General features: G+C 39.9%; 1 protein-coding gene across 7 annotated transcripts in view; it reads right to left on the reverse strand.

Annotated features, from left to right (window-relative positions):
• Positions 1 to 17,200, reverse strand: part of syne1a (spectrin repeat containing, nuclear envelope 1a) — a 136,165-nt gene that overhangs the window by 107,216 nt on the left and 11,749 nt on the right. For all 7 annotated transcript variants that reach the window (XM_084952168.1, XM_084952170.1, XM_084952169.1 and 4 more), the window contains exons 2-8: positions 15,104 to 15,165; positions 8,954 to 9,049; positions 8,282 to 8,365; positions 5,169 to 5,189; positions 3,767 to 3,859; positions 2,030 to 2,211; positions 1,736 to 1,932 (exon numbers count right to left, since the gene is read on the reverse strand). In XM_084952168.1, the coding sequence (XP_084808294.1) occupies positions 1,736 to 1,932; positions 2,030 to 2,211; positions 3,767 to 3,859; positions 5,169 to 5,189; positions 8,282 to 8,365; positions 8,954 to 9,049; positions 15,104 to 15,165 (735 nt within the window). The remainder of the gene's footprint in view (positions 1 to 1,735; positions 1,933 to 2,029; positions 2,212 to 3,766; positions 3,860 to 5,168; positions 5,190 to 8,281; positions 8,366 to 8,953; positions 9,050 to 15,103; positions 15,166 to 17,200) is intronic.

The following is a 17,200-nucleotide window of genomic DNA, read 5'->3' on the forward strand; positions in this document are numbered from 1 at the left end:
ACATTTCCCACAGTATTCATGCCCCATGGTAGGCCCTCCTCAGTCTTGTGTCTAGTTTAACTTCCCCCTTGTTATCTCGTCATCTTGATTTAACTGAGCTGTATTTTGGTATCCTTCTGTTTCTACTCTCCTTGATTACCTTCATGCGTATAAATAGTCCTGTATGGTTTCTTAGTCTTTGTCATAACATCTGTTTACATGTCCTTCTGTTCCCCCTGTCTGTTTTCAAGAAGCTTTGTAGGAATATGTTTTATATTTTATACATTTGGGGATGACTACTTTTGGGTCCTTCTCCTGCAAATCGTAACAGAAATTTGGGTTTAATGAGTAAACATCCCCTTGTACTGGTGAATGCTGGGGTGGTGGTGAGATTGAAACACCACACAGCAGAGCAAGAAGCATGTTAGAGGAAGAAACAGTACTTTTTTCAGCTTAGGATGTGTTTGGTATATGTAGGTGTATAATGCACCATGGCTTCAGTGGACTGCCTATCTGCCTCTTTACTGCATTAATCTGTATTTTGTAGCAGAGAGAATCCAGTCAGCGACATAAAATCTTATTTTTAAGCAGGGCTCTAGAGTGCGACCAAATTTTTTCAAAGGTGCGACTAAAAAAAATGTTAGGTCGCACCGGTGTGACCAACTGTTCGAGTAACAAAAAATAAATAAAAATACTCCGCAACTCCGAACGTCTCCGTGTGGTCAACAGCAGACACACATTATGCCCCTATCGTGGTCTAAACCAATCAAAGATAGTCAGGGGCGGGACCTCTCTGATTGATCGTGGTCCAGATATTCATGTAGTCTGTGTGTATGTTTGAAAGTGCAGGGCAGGTGGATAGAGAGAGGTGAGTAGCTTGAATAAAGCGATATCGATTCATTAAATCCTGAATCGACTTTTAAATATAAATGTATTTTGCCAGAATCTCAGGTTAAAGCTCACAAAACTATTTCAACAACCACCAAACAGCAAATGAGAGCAGGTTAACGGACTCCACACGGCATCGGGGCTGAAAGCCGACAGCTCACTGATTCTGATGTGTCGGGTCTGCGCTGTGTTTACGTCTTTTCTGCGCTAGATTCTGAGCGGCAGGTTTTGCCTCTCTCCAACCAAAATTCACTGAACCAGCAGCAAAAGAATCAACAAACTACGCTTCACATTTGATAAACATCGTCATGAATTCTCTCTTACTTTTGCTATTTTGCCTCTACCACAATAAAAATCACACTTCATGCACAGCTCTCTCTCTCTCTTTCTCTCTCTCGTGATAAATGCACTGCCCAAGTGTTCCCTCTCCCCATTGCCTTTCAGCAGCAGGCAGCAGCAAACAGGTCGTCAGAGGAGGCCGATGTGATGATTAAGTTTAACATTGTCTACAATATTGCCAAAGAGTGCCAAAGCACTTTAAGCACAAGCACAAGATTATTAGTTAATCATTTACAAATCAATATTGTCTGTATGGACAGCAATCCCCCCCCCCCCCAAAAAAAATGTGCACATGTAAAACTGCGGTGTTAAGCGTTGCGGTTGAAAAATTTGGGTGCGCCTAACTTTTGTGCTGGTGCGCCTACCGTGACAAAAAGTTAGTCTAGAGCCCTGTTAAGACAATAAAAAGAAATAAAATACATAGTAATTTTATGCCTACTTGTAGGTTTGTTGCTGGCCAGGCTCAAGTTTGCTTTTGATAAACTTAATGACAGAGTCACTCCGAAATGCTACTGGAAATGTTATTTACCCTCTGGCTCAAGAAGCTGTGGAATCCCTAACTCAGTCTCGGCCAACAAGAAGGCTTCATGAAGATTTTCCCGATTGGGCCTTCCCCATACTCGCTCCATGTCGACAAGATTAGGCCGGAGAGCATTGATAACCGCGAAGAATGCTAAACCAGTGCGCCAGCTGGGGCCAAAGTCCCTCACCTCAAGGCCCAGACTTCTAGAAAGGACAGAAAATTACAAGGTCACAGCAGAGAAAAAACAAAACATAACCTACAACCTGCAGCAACACTTGACCATCAAATCGGACTTCATACTTGGTGGCTGTCTGCTGGACCCATCTCAGTAATGCCTTCCTGGCTCCACCCTGCAGAGGAGGAAGGGTCTTCTTTTTGACGGGTGGGCTGGTGATCTCAGTGCTGCTGGTGGAGCTGTCCAGTGAGGAGGTGCTGCTGGACACGGTATGGAGTGCTGGTAGGCTACTGGTTAACTCCTCAATCTGGAAGCAGCAGAATACCAACTAAAGTCAGGCTTAGCCACAGTTAGTGATTCAAGTGCTACATTTGATCTTGTTAGGTTTTCAGATTCCTACAGTGCTCTTTAGATCACGTAACCTGAAAATATAATCTGTTAGTTTTCTAACTCTATCAGGTCTGTTTGTGAGGCAAATAAGAAGCTCCACACTGGTACCCCAACCCGGAGCATGTTTATTTTAAAGCCAGTTTAAGTAACTTTATACCTAGTTGATGAGCAGTGTTTTAGTTCTTCTGAAAGTTCAAAGTACCAGAAGTTTACTTATAATATACATAATATATTATATAATATACATCATTAAAGGAGGGAAAAATCATCAATTGTCACCCAAGAGAATTTAACAATAAAGTAGAATTCATCTAGAATTAATCTTCTACACTAATATAAGGTGCACAGATGTTGTCCTGCCTAATCACCCAAGTGTCTCCCTCCTGTTTCTCATTCCCTGATTGCTCCTGAGTGTATATAAGCCCTGTGTTTTCTCCTGCTTGTTGCTGGTTCATCTGTGTTGTCTCCCTGCATTTCTCCCTGTTTATCATGCCCTGTGTTGCTCTGCTCTCCGGCTCCTTCAGGTTTGTTACTTTGGTTCTTAGTTTTTCCCAGTTTAGGTGTGCTAGTTTTGTTCGTACCATCCCTGCCTTTTGTTTGTATATCACTCGCCTTCAATAAAGCTCACTCACATCTCAGCCAGTGCCTTCATCTTGGGTCCTAATTCTCACTCTCCGAGTTGTTTGCTTAATTATTAGATCTTGTGTGTGAGAATCTTTTCCTAACAACCTTATCAGGAATTGTGTCTGCAAATTAGCTGTGGCTTTAATCCTTGTATACATCAGCTGCATTTTACTTAAATATTATTTTTTTTAATCTGTGGTATCATTATATTATATTTTATTTATTGAACAAAGCAAAAATTGTGAATCTGTACGAATAGAGTCAACAGACATATTTAAGCAAGCATGTAAATTATTATATTGGGAGCTCAGTCTGATAATATCCTATCAGGCCTGCAGATGAGCCACAGTTTCTGTTCCCTAAAGTCAGCAGACTCAGAAAATCCATAAATAAAACAAATCAATATGTCAGTGAAAGTGAAAGTGTACATTTACTAGTGCACTACATTTCCTTTATTGAATATCCTTATGTCTGATGGAGTAGCAGGCATTTATGTGTACTGATGCTGCTACGAGAGTGGAGTATTAAGTTCTGATTTATTCTCTGCATGTCTGAATTACCTGAGGCAGATGCTGTTTATTTTGAGTGTAGGTACTTTTAAAGATTAATTTCTTTTTTATGTCCCTTAAGCTTAAATTGCTCATTTTTTATATATATATATAACTAGAAAAATACACATCTGCTCTCTCTGCAAACTGGATATTCTCAGCCATGTTAGCTGTCAGGTTAAGGTTCTTGTGGTGAGCGAGTAGTAATATTCCCATCATGTTTTTCTTCTCACTGCTTTTCAAAAAATAACGCTGAATTATGTGCATTGAATCTGATGATCTAATGCTGCAAAAAGTTACCTGGAAATAGAGAATGATGGTCCACACCAACCCCAGGACAATAGATGGCCGTCCATCCACGATGTCTGTTGAGTTGATGTTCACCAACTTGATCTGTGTCCAAACGCAGCAACATTAAACTACACTATTAGAAGGTCCAGATATTTCCAGATCGCAGACTAATCCATCATTTTTTACTATTACCCCAATAAGCCAATTTTATTCAGAAAGTTAACAATAAAGAGTGTAATGTGAAAACATGCCCAGCCAAATAAAACAAATAAAAAGCTCAAGATCTATATTTAACTAACCGAAAAAGTAAGCGGCATCCATAGGATTTAAGAAGATTCAAAGCGTTTATTGTCATGTGTACCAAGAAAAGGCCTTTCTCTGTACAATTACATTCTTTCTCTGCTGTCCAATTGCTCGAGTGTAACTGATGCTACAAGTAGCTTCTTGTTTCATAAACAACAATATCCTATCTCATGACTTAAACATTCATCCTCAAGAAAGAAATTATGTAGCTGGAAAAAAACTTGTTTGTGGTCAGAGATCACTTAAATATTTGGTGAAATCAAATATAATGAATAAATAAGTCTACTAGTGAAAGTAGAAGCTTTTCCTTATACACAATGTGAAGGAAACTGATGGGATTAGGACTAAACAACTGTGTAGGGTAAAGAAAACCACTTATCAGTAGCTTTAGTTTTGTTGGGAGCAAACGGGTTGAACTCTGGAACAATGGAAAAAGTGTTATGATTTGGGGTTGCTTTAGTTGGTCTGGTTCAGGAATGTTATGTGGCCAAAAAATACATGAGGTCAGCAGAAGCTACTTAATGACCAGATTTTTTTTAAAAATCAAAATGGCAGGATTCAAAGAGGGCACCAGTGTGAAAGAGTTGTCCAGGGAGCGTGAACCATCATTTTCACACATGGGTTGATCACCACAGACTTTAAACCTTAACCCCATTGAGAATCTTTGGGATGTGCTGGAGAACTGATGAGACTCTTCTAACATCAATACAAGATGGTGGCACAAACATAATGCATTTACGGACAAAAATAAATATTAGGACATTCATAAGATTATCTAAACCATACCACAGCAATTAAGTCAAATGAAATAAAAGAGCATGTGACTTTTTGGCCAGGCAGTATGTTCAAGTCCTACTGAGATTGAGAATCTCTTTTTCAATAGAGTGATGTAAAAGATAAAAAGCTGCACAAATACTAACGTTACACACATTAAAGCAGGTGAACTTAACAACCAGATTGAGAACAAAACAGCCACAGGTTCAAGCTCATTTCAGTGCATCTTTAAGAGAAATCACATGTAATCATCAGAACTCCTGCATGCAGATGTTTCTGACACAATTTATCAACATCACAAAGAAAAAAGTGGAGCAATGTTATGAATACTGACCGGAGATCCTCTGTACACAGACTGGAGGCAGATGGAGGAGGAACAGGAAGAGGAGGAGGGGGAGAAAGATAATTCATAAGTACTGGAGATGATTGAAAGCAAACGCCTGATTGACTGTGAAAAGGCAGATACTGTAGCATCTCTGAGGTGAGATAACGTGAGTGGTTGGCTGAGAGGAGAGATCTATCACTACTACACAGGCAACAGGGATTATATCCAGCAGAGATGGACACAGAAAAAGGGAGAAAAGGGCCGAGTGGAGCAAGAAACGAGAGAGAGAGGAGGCTGTATCTTGTGATATGATGAAGTATTGTATATTATCACACAGAGGGTTGTATTACTGAGGCGCCGCAGCACAACAGGTCATCTAATGGTAATACCTGCCACTCCACACATGTGAACAAGCATGAAAAACGAGATTGGGGGCAGACGAGGGCAACGTGGGGAACCGTGGGATAGTGACTGATAAGAACATATGCAATACATGGTGTTATATTAAAAAACACAGCAGGTTATCCTGGCAAATCAAAACAGTAATGCAAGGCTGGAGTGGTTAACAGAGGTATAGCGTGACCACACTGAAAACACACCAGTATAAAATGACAGCGGTAAGTATGGAAGCCCGTTTCCGCCACTAAAAAAAAAAAAAGGATCCATAACTCAAAATTTCGAGTTATTTTCTCGAAATTCCGAGTTATTTTCTCGAAATTTCGAGTTACTTTCTCGAAATTTCGACATATTAACTCGAAATTTCGATTTATTAACTCAAAATTTCGAGAAAAGTAACTCGAAATTTCGAGTTAGCGCTGCCAATCTACGTGAATGACGTCATTTCCTTGTTACCCGGAAGCTGAAGCCCTCAGCTACAAATGCTACAGCTAAGCTACCGGTATTACATCCAGTCGTGAATGCACAGATTGCTGAGTGTTTTCAGCCTGGCTTCACAAATGATGAAATCCCTGTGTTATTAGCTGAAACACATGGTGTTACTATCAGCAAACGTACTCGCGAAAGCACCAATTTGTTGGGATCCGTTTTTCAGTGCACGTTCCTCTGCGCCATATGCTTCCGGGTAACAAGAAAGCGACCTCATTCACGTATATTTTTGATTGGCAGAGCTAACTCGAAATTTTGAGAAAAGTAACTCGAAATTTTGAGTTATATTTCTCGAAATTTCGAGTTACTTTTCTCGAAATTTCGAGTTATGGATACTAGCTTTTTTGTTTTTATTTAGTGGCGGAAACGGGCTTCCATAGGTAAGCATATACAGTAGCAGTAGTTGTGTTTCTTTGGATAAATTGTACTAAACTCTAAATAGTAAAACTAAAAAGTTGTGAAGCAGCGTAAAGCGCTAATAAACTATCCATCCATTTTCTAAATTGTTTATCCAGTTCAGGGTCAGGTAAACTGGAACCTACCCCAGATGTTTGCATGAAAGGTGGGGTAAACACTGGAGCAGTGACCTGTCCATCACAAGTAACCAATCATCTAAATTTATTATATTAATAACACATCAAAGGCAACATATTAAATGATGAAACCCAAATTCAACCATTTTTTTTAATAATTTGACTTTGAGTTCTTCTTTTATTGTTTAAATATTTGACAAAATTTTTTTTACTCCTTGCCGTCTTTACTTTACAAAGTCTCAATCTCTCCGTGGCGCTCGTTTACATCCAATTATTACTCATTAAAATAATAATTTATGACTACATTTTTTATGAATCTTATTTCTATGAGCATTTTGTTGCCACAGTCCAAGGTTTTGTGAAACATGTTGCTGGAATCGAAATCAAAATGAGAAAATGACCATGGTGGTGTTTACTACACCATCAGTGATGACCCCAAACCCTAACTCTTCATTCTAACTAATTCAATTTAAGGGAGTCATGCACTGACTTGTACAACTATCTTAGAGTTTCTTACAGGCTGTGGTGTGTACTATGTACAGTTAGAGCCGACATAACAATTTCAGGATCTGGCAACCCAACCCAAACGTTTTCCCTAACCATAACCACAGCTTTCAATGACTAAACCCTAACCAGAGACTTTATTAACTAACCCTAATCACATGATCTGAGTGCCTAATCTGTGTCAGTTAGAAATATTTTTTTTATCCCCGACTGTCAAGAACAATTTTTAAAAGAAGACAAATTTACATATTTTGGGGAATATTGTGATAGGTTCAGGGTCATCACCGATGATTGGGGTCTGATTTTGCATCCAGTTTTCATTTACATTTTACACAGCTTCTCTACTTTCCCAGAAGGGAGGCTTTACATCACAGGGTTTCAATCATCAGTAAACATCATTACACCAGCAAACACTTTCTATGACACAGACACGAGACACAATCGCGGATCAGACATAGGCAATCTAAAGCAAAATGTAAATATGCTCTGTGTGTACATCAGCTTCACACACAGACAGCATATTTACGTTTAATTTTCATCTCTCCGATTTACGCAGCAGAGTGCCCACTGATGTCTCATCTCCAGACAGCAGATTACTGGTTTAGGATTTACAGTTTTAACCCTGTCACACTCGAGGAAGACAAGTCAGTGTCCCCGCAGACGTCAGCTCATACTCATGGCTTTATTTATGTATATCCAAGGACGAGCCAGGCGACACTTTGAGAACGTTTTACTAATCTCATGGAGGGGCAGTTGATGCATTTAGATGATTACATTCAAAACCATACTGAGCGTTTTTTCTGATGCAATTCTGCCAATGAAGCAGAGAAAAGGAATTTGCTAAGTACTAATAACATGGAGTGCAGTAGGTGTAGTGGCAATCAGCTGAAGAGAGAGAGACGTTGTTCTCCATCTCTTAGAGGGAGCCAAACAATTAAATGTAATGAAGTAGTTAAGACAGAATTACATTTAACAAAGTCTTTGTGGAAATATAAATCGAGAGAATCTACTAATTTCAGGATACCCAAAGGATGTGGGAATGTGAAGACAATGAGAGGCGAGAAGGAAAGAGAAGCGGGTCACACGAGGTCAAGATTCAATATTTGCGCCCACGAGGCTCCAGATGAGCAGGGAGAGGAGCAGGAGGGTTAAGAAAAAAGAGAGAAAAAAAAACATAAAAAGAAGGTGGTGAACTCTTACCTTTCTACCCTCAAGGAATTTAAGAGCTGTACCAATGTTGGCGACCCAGTGGATCCTTTTTAGCTTCTTGCCCTGTTCACATGGCTGGAAGGAGAAGGGAGAACCATGGATATGGAAAGGAAGCAAGAGAGATATTGAGAGGGAAAGAAAACGGGAGGGCAAAATGTATCAGTACATGTATAAAAAATTAGCACAGTTTAAACAGACAATAAAGCATAGATGAAAAAATATAGCATAAACGTTTTTGAAATAATGAGACTCAGAATTCCAATTAAAGACTATAAACAAACGGATCGATAGGACAGAGGCAGATTAGACCTTAGGCAGTATTGGTCAAATGTAATCCTCAAGCCGTGTGTGTCTTTGTCTGTGTTTGTGAACTCTGATCTGTCCTTGTTAATCTGGGCTTTCCCACTCAATTCAAACATCCTAATAAAAGCCAGTCAATAGGCATTTCCATATAATTCTGGCTCATTTCACATTCACTGCATTAAGTCTGCAGCTCACTGGACAAACAAACATTCAAAAATTATTGCATTTCTCTTTTATTGCATCAGCCTGAGCCGGTTCAGTGTGAGAAAGTAGAAAATATAATCCAGAGAGATCAGAGGAGAGGACGTGTTTGAAGCTTGTAGCCAAATCCCATGATGTAGAAATGACCCACAGGCTCACCAGCTTTTGTCCTGAAAGGACTTCCAGCAAGGCCAGCAGCATCACACCATCTTTTATGTCCTCAAAGAGATCGGTCATCACCAGGGGAGGGACATGCTACAGAAGAAAACACACATCATATGAAATAAGTAAACTTAAGTGCAATGCTTAAACTAGAAACATTATGGTTTTTAACATTGAGAAAGACTTGAAAACACTCATCTGAAGGCAGGTGCATACTTTATAATAACACAATTTTTCCAGGCAAGATATTACTAAACAAGCGACTGAATTTATGTAACTGGAGGATCACTGTTTACATAAGTGTTTCATGTCACACAAAGCTTTCCCAGTTTTCTTGGAATGCAAAGAGTCAGGATTACAGAGCTAATAGGTCTAGCAATGTACAGAAAACTTTGAGGTAAGAAGTATTTTTCTGCACATTATCCCCCACAAAGCTGCATAGTGCATACATAACCCTAACATAATACATATATTAAACTGTAAGACATTCATTTAAACTTGTGGGACATGGATAAAGGAAATCTTCATAAAAAAAACTGTGCTAGGAGCCCAAACAGAGTTTGGTGGTGCCATGTATTAATGACAGCTGGATTCATCCATAAGCGCCGGCTCAGAGGACTCTGAACGGCTTCTTCAAATCCTAAAATATGCTGATGATTTCAAACTGTATCCTTCCCATTGACTTCCTGCCTGACCTGACACAGACTTCCAGACTTGAGGAAATCCACATATCTCAGTTTTTCGCCGCCGCCACATCAAGGATTTCTCTTAAAGCACAGTCACATGCTGGGGCTGAGGAGAGCTTTAGAGGGGAGGGGGAGCTTTCAGACGAGCGAACCATTCACAGGGAGATTAGCAGCAAAGGGAGTGAGTGAAGAGAGGGAAGGCAAAAAGTAGAGATGTGCGCAAGAGTGTGTGTGCAGCCAGAGTGAAAATATATGTACAACCCCAACAAAGTGAAAATGAGAGAGGGGTTTAATTGAGTAGAAGGAGTGGCAGTGAAAAACATGACAGAGGCAGAGAGAGACAGGACACTAACCTCACGTCTTTCAAATTTAATTAGCAAACGCAGCAGCGCTTCTCACTAATTCCTCTTCTAACGTCGTTTCATGGCTTTGGATATTAGGGTTTTCAGACAGCACTTGTGCCCGTATCATAGCCTGACAGAAGAAGCACTTAAAAAAGATCCCATTCAGAGGGATAAATTATACCATGCGCTAATTGAAGCCAAATTTACCTATTTGTTCATTATAATCCCAAAGCTAATGAGGAAATTTCAGACTAATTACAAAAAAAGAAAGTAATATTCATTCCCTTTGCTCGGCAACATGCGGTAAAAAAAATAAATCACGAACTTAATGAGCTAATTACACATGAGCGTCTGGGTCGTAATTGATTGTGAGCAGAAGAGTTTGAGGATGTGCGTCTGTCTGTGCTCTCTTGTTATTCCCCTGGTACATTTGACTGGATCCCAAAAGATCAACAGCATGAAAGACACAGAAGGGGGCAGAAACAAAGAGAACACTTAGAGGTTTCAGTTTGAGCTGCAATACATCCAGTTTGAAGGGACAATAAAAACTTGAAGCCTACTGGCAAAGTCTTTTTAGGATGATGGTATTCTGACAGGGAATTATTGGCACATAAAATCACTCATGTAGAAACATTTCAATTAAAATCATGCAGGACTTGTGCAAAGTCAGCACTGTCATCTCACAGCGGCCGGGTTGTGGGTCTAAATCCATTGGCTGGGGCCTTTCTTGTTGTCATTATCAGCTGTGCTGCTGACCATGTGGAGTCTTACAGGATGCAGAAATGTGGAGGCAAACCGAGCAATTTTAAATGAACTGTTTATTGGCTGGTTGCAATAATCCAAAAAAGGGAACATCAAAAAAATATAAACTACAGAAACAAAAGGTTGAACCAACACTGGGGCAAGGAGAACAGACAACGATCAAAGACAAGGAGAGAGAGCGTCTATATACACACAGAAGGGCAATCGGGGAAGTGGAAACAGCTGGGGACACAGCTGTACTAAATCGCAGTAAACGAGACGATGGAAACAAACTAAGCAAAGGACAGCTCTAAAAATAAAGCAGGAAGTGGGACAACTAAAAGGAAGGACTAACATACATTTTGGACTTTTAAATATATTTTCATGAATTTACTTGTCGAGCTGATAAAGACCTCATCCTTCACCATTCATACTAATATGTAATAGACAAACAATTAATGTCTCTTTTTAATTTAAATGCCTGGAGTTTTTTTTTTAATGTGTTAACAGAAAAATAAATAATAAAAACGATTCACTTTATAATTACAGGGCAATTTAGGCAATAAGTTACCAGAATTTTTCTGTAATTTTACATATTTACTTCTTACAGTTTAAGCCCAAAGAGTCATGCTGGCACGTTTCCTGCATTTAATACAACAGTTTTCTTTATCATGAAGAAAAACTGAGAGATACTGTTGAAATAACACTTTTTAATAACAGTGAAATAACACTTTTTTTTTATATTGAGACATCTCAGGGATTAAATGTGTAGTTAAACATCTTTACACTGATACAAATTGTTTTGTTTTTTTTACTTGTCTGACCCTTAAAATCAAAATGGGTTGTATGTGGTCCACAATGTAAAACGAGTGTGACATCCCTCTCTAAAGCAACTAGGAAGTAGAAACAAAAAGATATGGCTTTAAACAAACAGATTATTTAAATAAACAAAACCAGGAAGGCCAAAAACTCACAAATACTGGGGCAAGCGACCCAGGGCCATGATATGTGTGGTAGTCTCAGAAGACAAGCTCATTAGGTTAATTAGTCATTTTAAATTATCTGTAGGTGTGAATTCTGAGCATTAATAGTTCTTTGTCTCTCTGTGTTGTAACCCGCCTTTTGCCCTATGACAGCTGGGATAGGCTGCTGTGTAAGATGATGGATAAATGGATTTTTTTAAGCTTATAAGCTTGTATGACTCCTAAACACAAGTATGAACTGAAAGAAAGCAACACTGCCGTTAAAAAATAAATAATAAACACAACTTAACAATTTAAGAGGACACCACAAGCAGAGTTGGCTGATTGAAATTTTTAATACTTTGAAAAACATAACAGCAGCTTAGTTAGCTGAAGCACATGCCACATGCCATGATTTGCTGTCTCTGAACTTGTGCACGGGATGTATCACCCTCTCCCCTCGCTCTAACCCGAGAGTAAACACCAAGAGAGGAGCTGGGAGCTTCATTTCTCTTCCTTCTTTAATCTCAAAGAACACTTGCTTCACTGATGGCTGAACTAAAGCTGTTTTCCCGGGAAAATGCCTGAAAGACGGCGAGACCTCCGCAGTTCACACTGGCCACTCTGTAATTAAGCTTTAACCTTCTCAGAAAGGATTTGTCAGAGTGGAAATTTGGGGTCCGCTGACTGAAACCCCTCCACATGTGTCACTCCACTACCGGGTGCAACATAAAATACACTGTGAGGAGAGCAATTTTGCAAGTTGAGTGTGACTGCTGTGTGGGTCTAAACGACATCAACCTTTATCTAAATGAAATGCACCCCCTGGAAAAATACTACCTTGCAGCTCTCTTATAGTTCATATCTTTGGCGAGTTAATCTGGTGAACTAATGAGAGTCATTCATCTTCTGTATAAATTACCAGCTCCAATACATCCCCTCTCATAGAAAGTCTTTGTCGGAGCCCGTAAGACTTCTTTTGTTATACCTGTGGAGTAGTAAAGTGAGGGGGAGGGCGGTGATAGCAAAAGGAAGCCCTCATGCTATGGCTCAACTCACCTAACGATTAATCACATACCTTTAGGCGGTGAATTAAAGACCTGTGATAACTGGAGTGGCCTAATCATCTGCATAGCCAAGGGCAGGATTTATCCCTGTGAGAGCAAAGCTAAACCAACTGTTAAAGCTTCTCTGTCTTCTATCCTCCTGTCTCACTTTCACACTACTTTCTGCGTATGATTAGCTATTCTTGTGAGAGTGAGTCCATAAGATGCCACATAATCTCTACTAGTCTGCAGAATGATGACTTCCAGAAATGGCTCTCTTTATTTTTTGCACCACCTTTAAGTTGGTGAACCTTTACCCCCTGCTCATCACAACGCTCTTTGAAAATTCACCAAGCCGCTATGACAGCCAAGACATTTTTAAGACAAATATAGGCCAATCAGTATCACTATGGTAACGTCAGGCATCAGGTGGAAGTGTAAGCAGCTTCGTGATGAGCGAGGAGGACATAACATACGTAATTTGATCAAGTCGGCAGAGGGAAAAGCATGAGGAACAAATATGGTTTTCTCTTCCAGTGGAAGTGTGATGGTATGACTAATCTATTAATTACCCGAATCCATTAATTAAGGCAAATTTAAATGGAATTTTAATGAAGTCTCCGGAATCTTTGTTGGATCAGTTCATTGAGTTTTTAGTGCATGAGTGTTGATATAGCAAAAATTATCTTTTCCCACTTTAGGTTAAAAGATTAGTTAGACATCCGGCCTTCTTGCTGAAAGCTATGTGAAGAAATAAATGCCAATCTTTGGCTCTTAGAGTAAATATAGAAGTAGGACAAAGCAACAACCTCGGGGATGAAAAATGAGCCCATTGCTGAAGTGTCAAAAATTACAACCCTGTGAATGGCCACTTGAAACTGCAAAAAGAGGTCAGTCTCCCTGGACTCCTGTGTTAAAAATGGTCAGCTTTAGACAGAGCTAAGTTGTTGTTTTTTTTACGTCCACTTATTTATTTATTTTAGAAACCACCTGGTTTAACTGTGTTCATAAATGTATTAAAATTAAGACACTGGCTGCTTTGGCACTGTCTCCTAGGCTTCACATCCCTGAACCGATACATATCTGGACTTTTTTTACTGTCTGAAGAGGAGGGATAGTGGATATATTGAGCAAAGGATGCTGAGAATGGAGCTGGCAGGGAAGAGGAAAAGAGGAACCTCAGAGAAAGTTCATGGATATAGTGAAGGAGGACATGCAGAGGGTTGGTGTGGCAGAAAAGGATGCAAAGGATAGATGATCTGTGGTGATCCATAAAAGGAGAAGCCAAAAAAGAAGATAAGCTACTGGATCTACTCATTTACATATTTATAATGCAAATGTGGAATATGTGTTCATTTTCTCAATTTACTCATCTGACCAAAAAAATGTTGAACTACCCCCTCAAAGCTTCGTGGGAATGCCGCTCCAAAATTTTCAATCACAATGAAATAACAAAGGGACTGCAGCTCTGCTCAACTGCAGGCTTGATAAATAAAGTATGTGGTTATACCTTGAATCTTATAAAAAATTCACAGCATTTAAATATTGGGCTGTGTGTGTGTAATTTTCTGCTGGCACAGTCCTGAGACGTGCTTATTTAATATTACGTCACGGTTTATTCCCTTCTGAGTGCTCTTCAAATGAATTTTCAGCTCCACGTCACCGCAGTTCAAGAACTCCACAGCTGTCGTAATCAAATAGGGAACCTTGAGAGGAGCGTCACTGATTGGAGTAACACCTAATTGTGTTGCACTGTGCCATATTTGCCTTGTCTGCCCATTCCTGACATACCATTTAAGCATTAATGAGCGAAACTGATGAGCCTAACGTAGTATAATGCAATAATTACAGGCCCCTCAGCATGCAGTAGCATCAAATGTGTTTGTTTACTATAAGGCACAGACATATTGTCCACTGAGTGGACAAATGAAGAGCATGCTTTAATGAAAAACTCTTATCCTAAACAATCTAAATTGGCCCATATTGAGATAGCGAGATTACTAAGATGTAAATTAATGACTCTAGCTTGCAGGGGAAAAAGATATACAGTGTATTAAATGCTGTAATATGAAATAGATAATTAGAGTGAGAGTAAATCCTTGCTAGTAGCTATATGAAACTGAAAGAATAACAAGGAGCAAGAAAATCAAGCAAGAATGAAGGACCGTGTGTGGTCTGAGCTGGAACAAGCAGTCCCATGACCAGCTCTTGGAAAATGTCAGCGCATGCACACAGGATGTAGTAAAGTCACTCACAGTGGAAAAACATGGAGATCGGGGAGTTTTAAAACAAACACCAGCACCAGCTTTTGTGTAAATGGATAACACAATGCTGGCACTAACAGGGAAACACAACCAGACTTTCTTACCTTTGCCAAGTGGGAGTTGATCCATTTTGTGAATGTCCTTTTCTGCACTGCTTCCTGCTCATCTGTAAAAATCAGAGCCCAGAGCATCACTATTAGTCACGCGCAATAATAAACAAAGAAAGGATTAAAAACACAATCTTCTCATTGTTTATTGTGAGAATCGCTTGGGTTTCTAATGCTGGATGGCTGCCTCTTGTTATCTCTGATAATCTTCCTGTCTCTCTAATGTGTCAGTCACACCAAATCATACCTTACACTAATGTACAAAGAGAAGGCATTTGACATTTACAGATGGCATTTTCATTATCTGAACTCCTCTTGCTGAGGACAGAAAATTGTGCTCTCGAAAATGCCCTTTAAATGATAGGAGGCCGGTGGTTCTCCCTCTTATCTGCCATGTTCTAGTCATTTCTGAGTACAGTTTAAACATGAAATCTGGTGCTCTGTTCAGGGCTGTGATCAAAATACACAAACGCAACATTACCCCAAATGCATTGGTCTTGTTTATGGCAGCTAACGTAATGAAGGCCCTTTTGGAAACACCCAATCAATAGTATACATGTCTGCTGACGATGTCCCCTAAAAAGGCACTTAACCTGAATGAGAAAACCTAATAAATCAAGCATATATACAATTTTCTGTGCATTTATAGTATGAAAGTGTGTGTGTTCTGCTGGATTTTTACCAACTAATGTATAGTTTATTCTTCGTGATATCTTGTGTCAGCAAAATTCAATGTTATGTGCAACCCATGTATTAAAAAAATTGAACATGAATGAGGTTATCTCAGAGAAATTAATGTGCAGCTGCTACACTTATACCATTAGAGTGTACAAAACCACACAATCTACCTGGGATTCAAAGCATCCCATCACGCGCATGCAACTGATGTTTTTGTGTGTCCCGTCTTTGCTGCAGAGCAATATCCTTGAGATAAGCACGTTATCAGCGAGAAAGGACGTCTGACATAGTGCCTTCCTCTACCTTAATGAAATATGCTGACGCCTTGATTGCACTCAAGTTGGTTAGTGTGTCACTGGGTGCTGTGGACAGACGCTAACGGGAAGAGGTGTGTCTGTGTCAGAGGGAAGGTACCTTTCATACATAATGCAGATACACTCACACATAGTCATACGTGCCACTGAGCAGCTTCCTGCTCTACAAATTAATCTTTTGATTGGGTCCGAGAGTAATCAAATATTGATGGACGGTAATATTGGATGAGAATGGGGAAAGATGTTCCCTCCCTCCACATTCTTGAGCAGGAACATGCGTGACGGAGAACATGCCTGCATGTGCGTGGTGCCAGCCTCTCAGTCTCAGGGACGAGGTGACTTTGAACCTGCCGCACAAACGCAGTCACTCTTAAGCACACACGCTCATCTTCTTTCAATATAACAATGGGAAACAGCCATCCTTTGCAGCAGCATTTTAACACTCTTGATTACCTTCTGTATCACTTGTCTCATGCACAGTCCCTGATTTCCCACAGCGAAGCTCACCTTAACAAATTATCATTGATTCAGTCAAGGAAAAGAATGCAAACTTGGTGCAAACAAAGAGACCAGTTGTCAGACATCTCAGAGTATTTCCTTTCTTCTCAACAGTATAGACTGATAATGTGATTTATCCAGAGACAAGGTGGCAGACAGAATGCTGAATATGTGATATCCAAATGAGCAGAGAGGCAGATAGCCACAGGGTCAGACAGAGAGATAAGGAATCAAGCATTTTGACAGTCAGCCCTCTGTGCTGTGACACCTGCAGTGAGTTGTTACTTGTCTGCTGGGTATGCTTGTTTCACCAGCTGGAGACCTCCACACACACACACACACACAAACACACACACACACAGGCAGATACACACTCACTCGCTGACTCCGCCAGTGTGGAAACGCCCCCTTCAGACGTCTGCCCATTTCACTTTATTCACACACTCACAGCTTCGACAAAAAAACAAAAGCATCCTTCAGGGAACTCTTTGGAAGAAAACTGCACTGCAAAATGCACACAATCATTCATAGTTATGCACACACACATACACATATGTCCAGCAGGCACGTACGGTCCATGCTGCAGTGCCGTTCTAAATCACAC

This window comes from Perissodus microlepis, chromosome 15, assembly GCF_051167445.1.
Source record: "Perissodus microlepis isolate ML-2025 ecotype Zambia chromosome 15, ASM5116744v1, whole genome shotgun sequence".
In the NCBI taxonomy this organism is placed as follows: Eukaryota; Metazoa; Chordata; class Actinopteri; order Cichliformes; family Cichlidae; genus Perissodus; species Perissodus microlepis.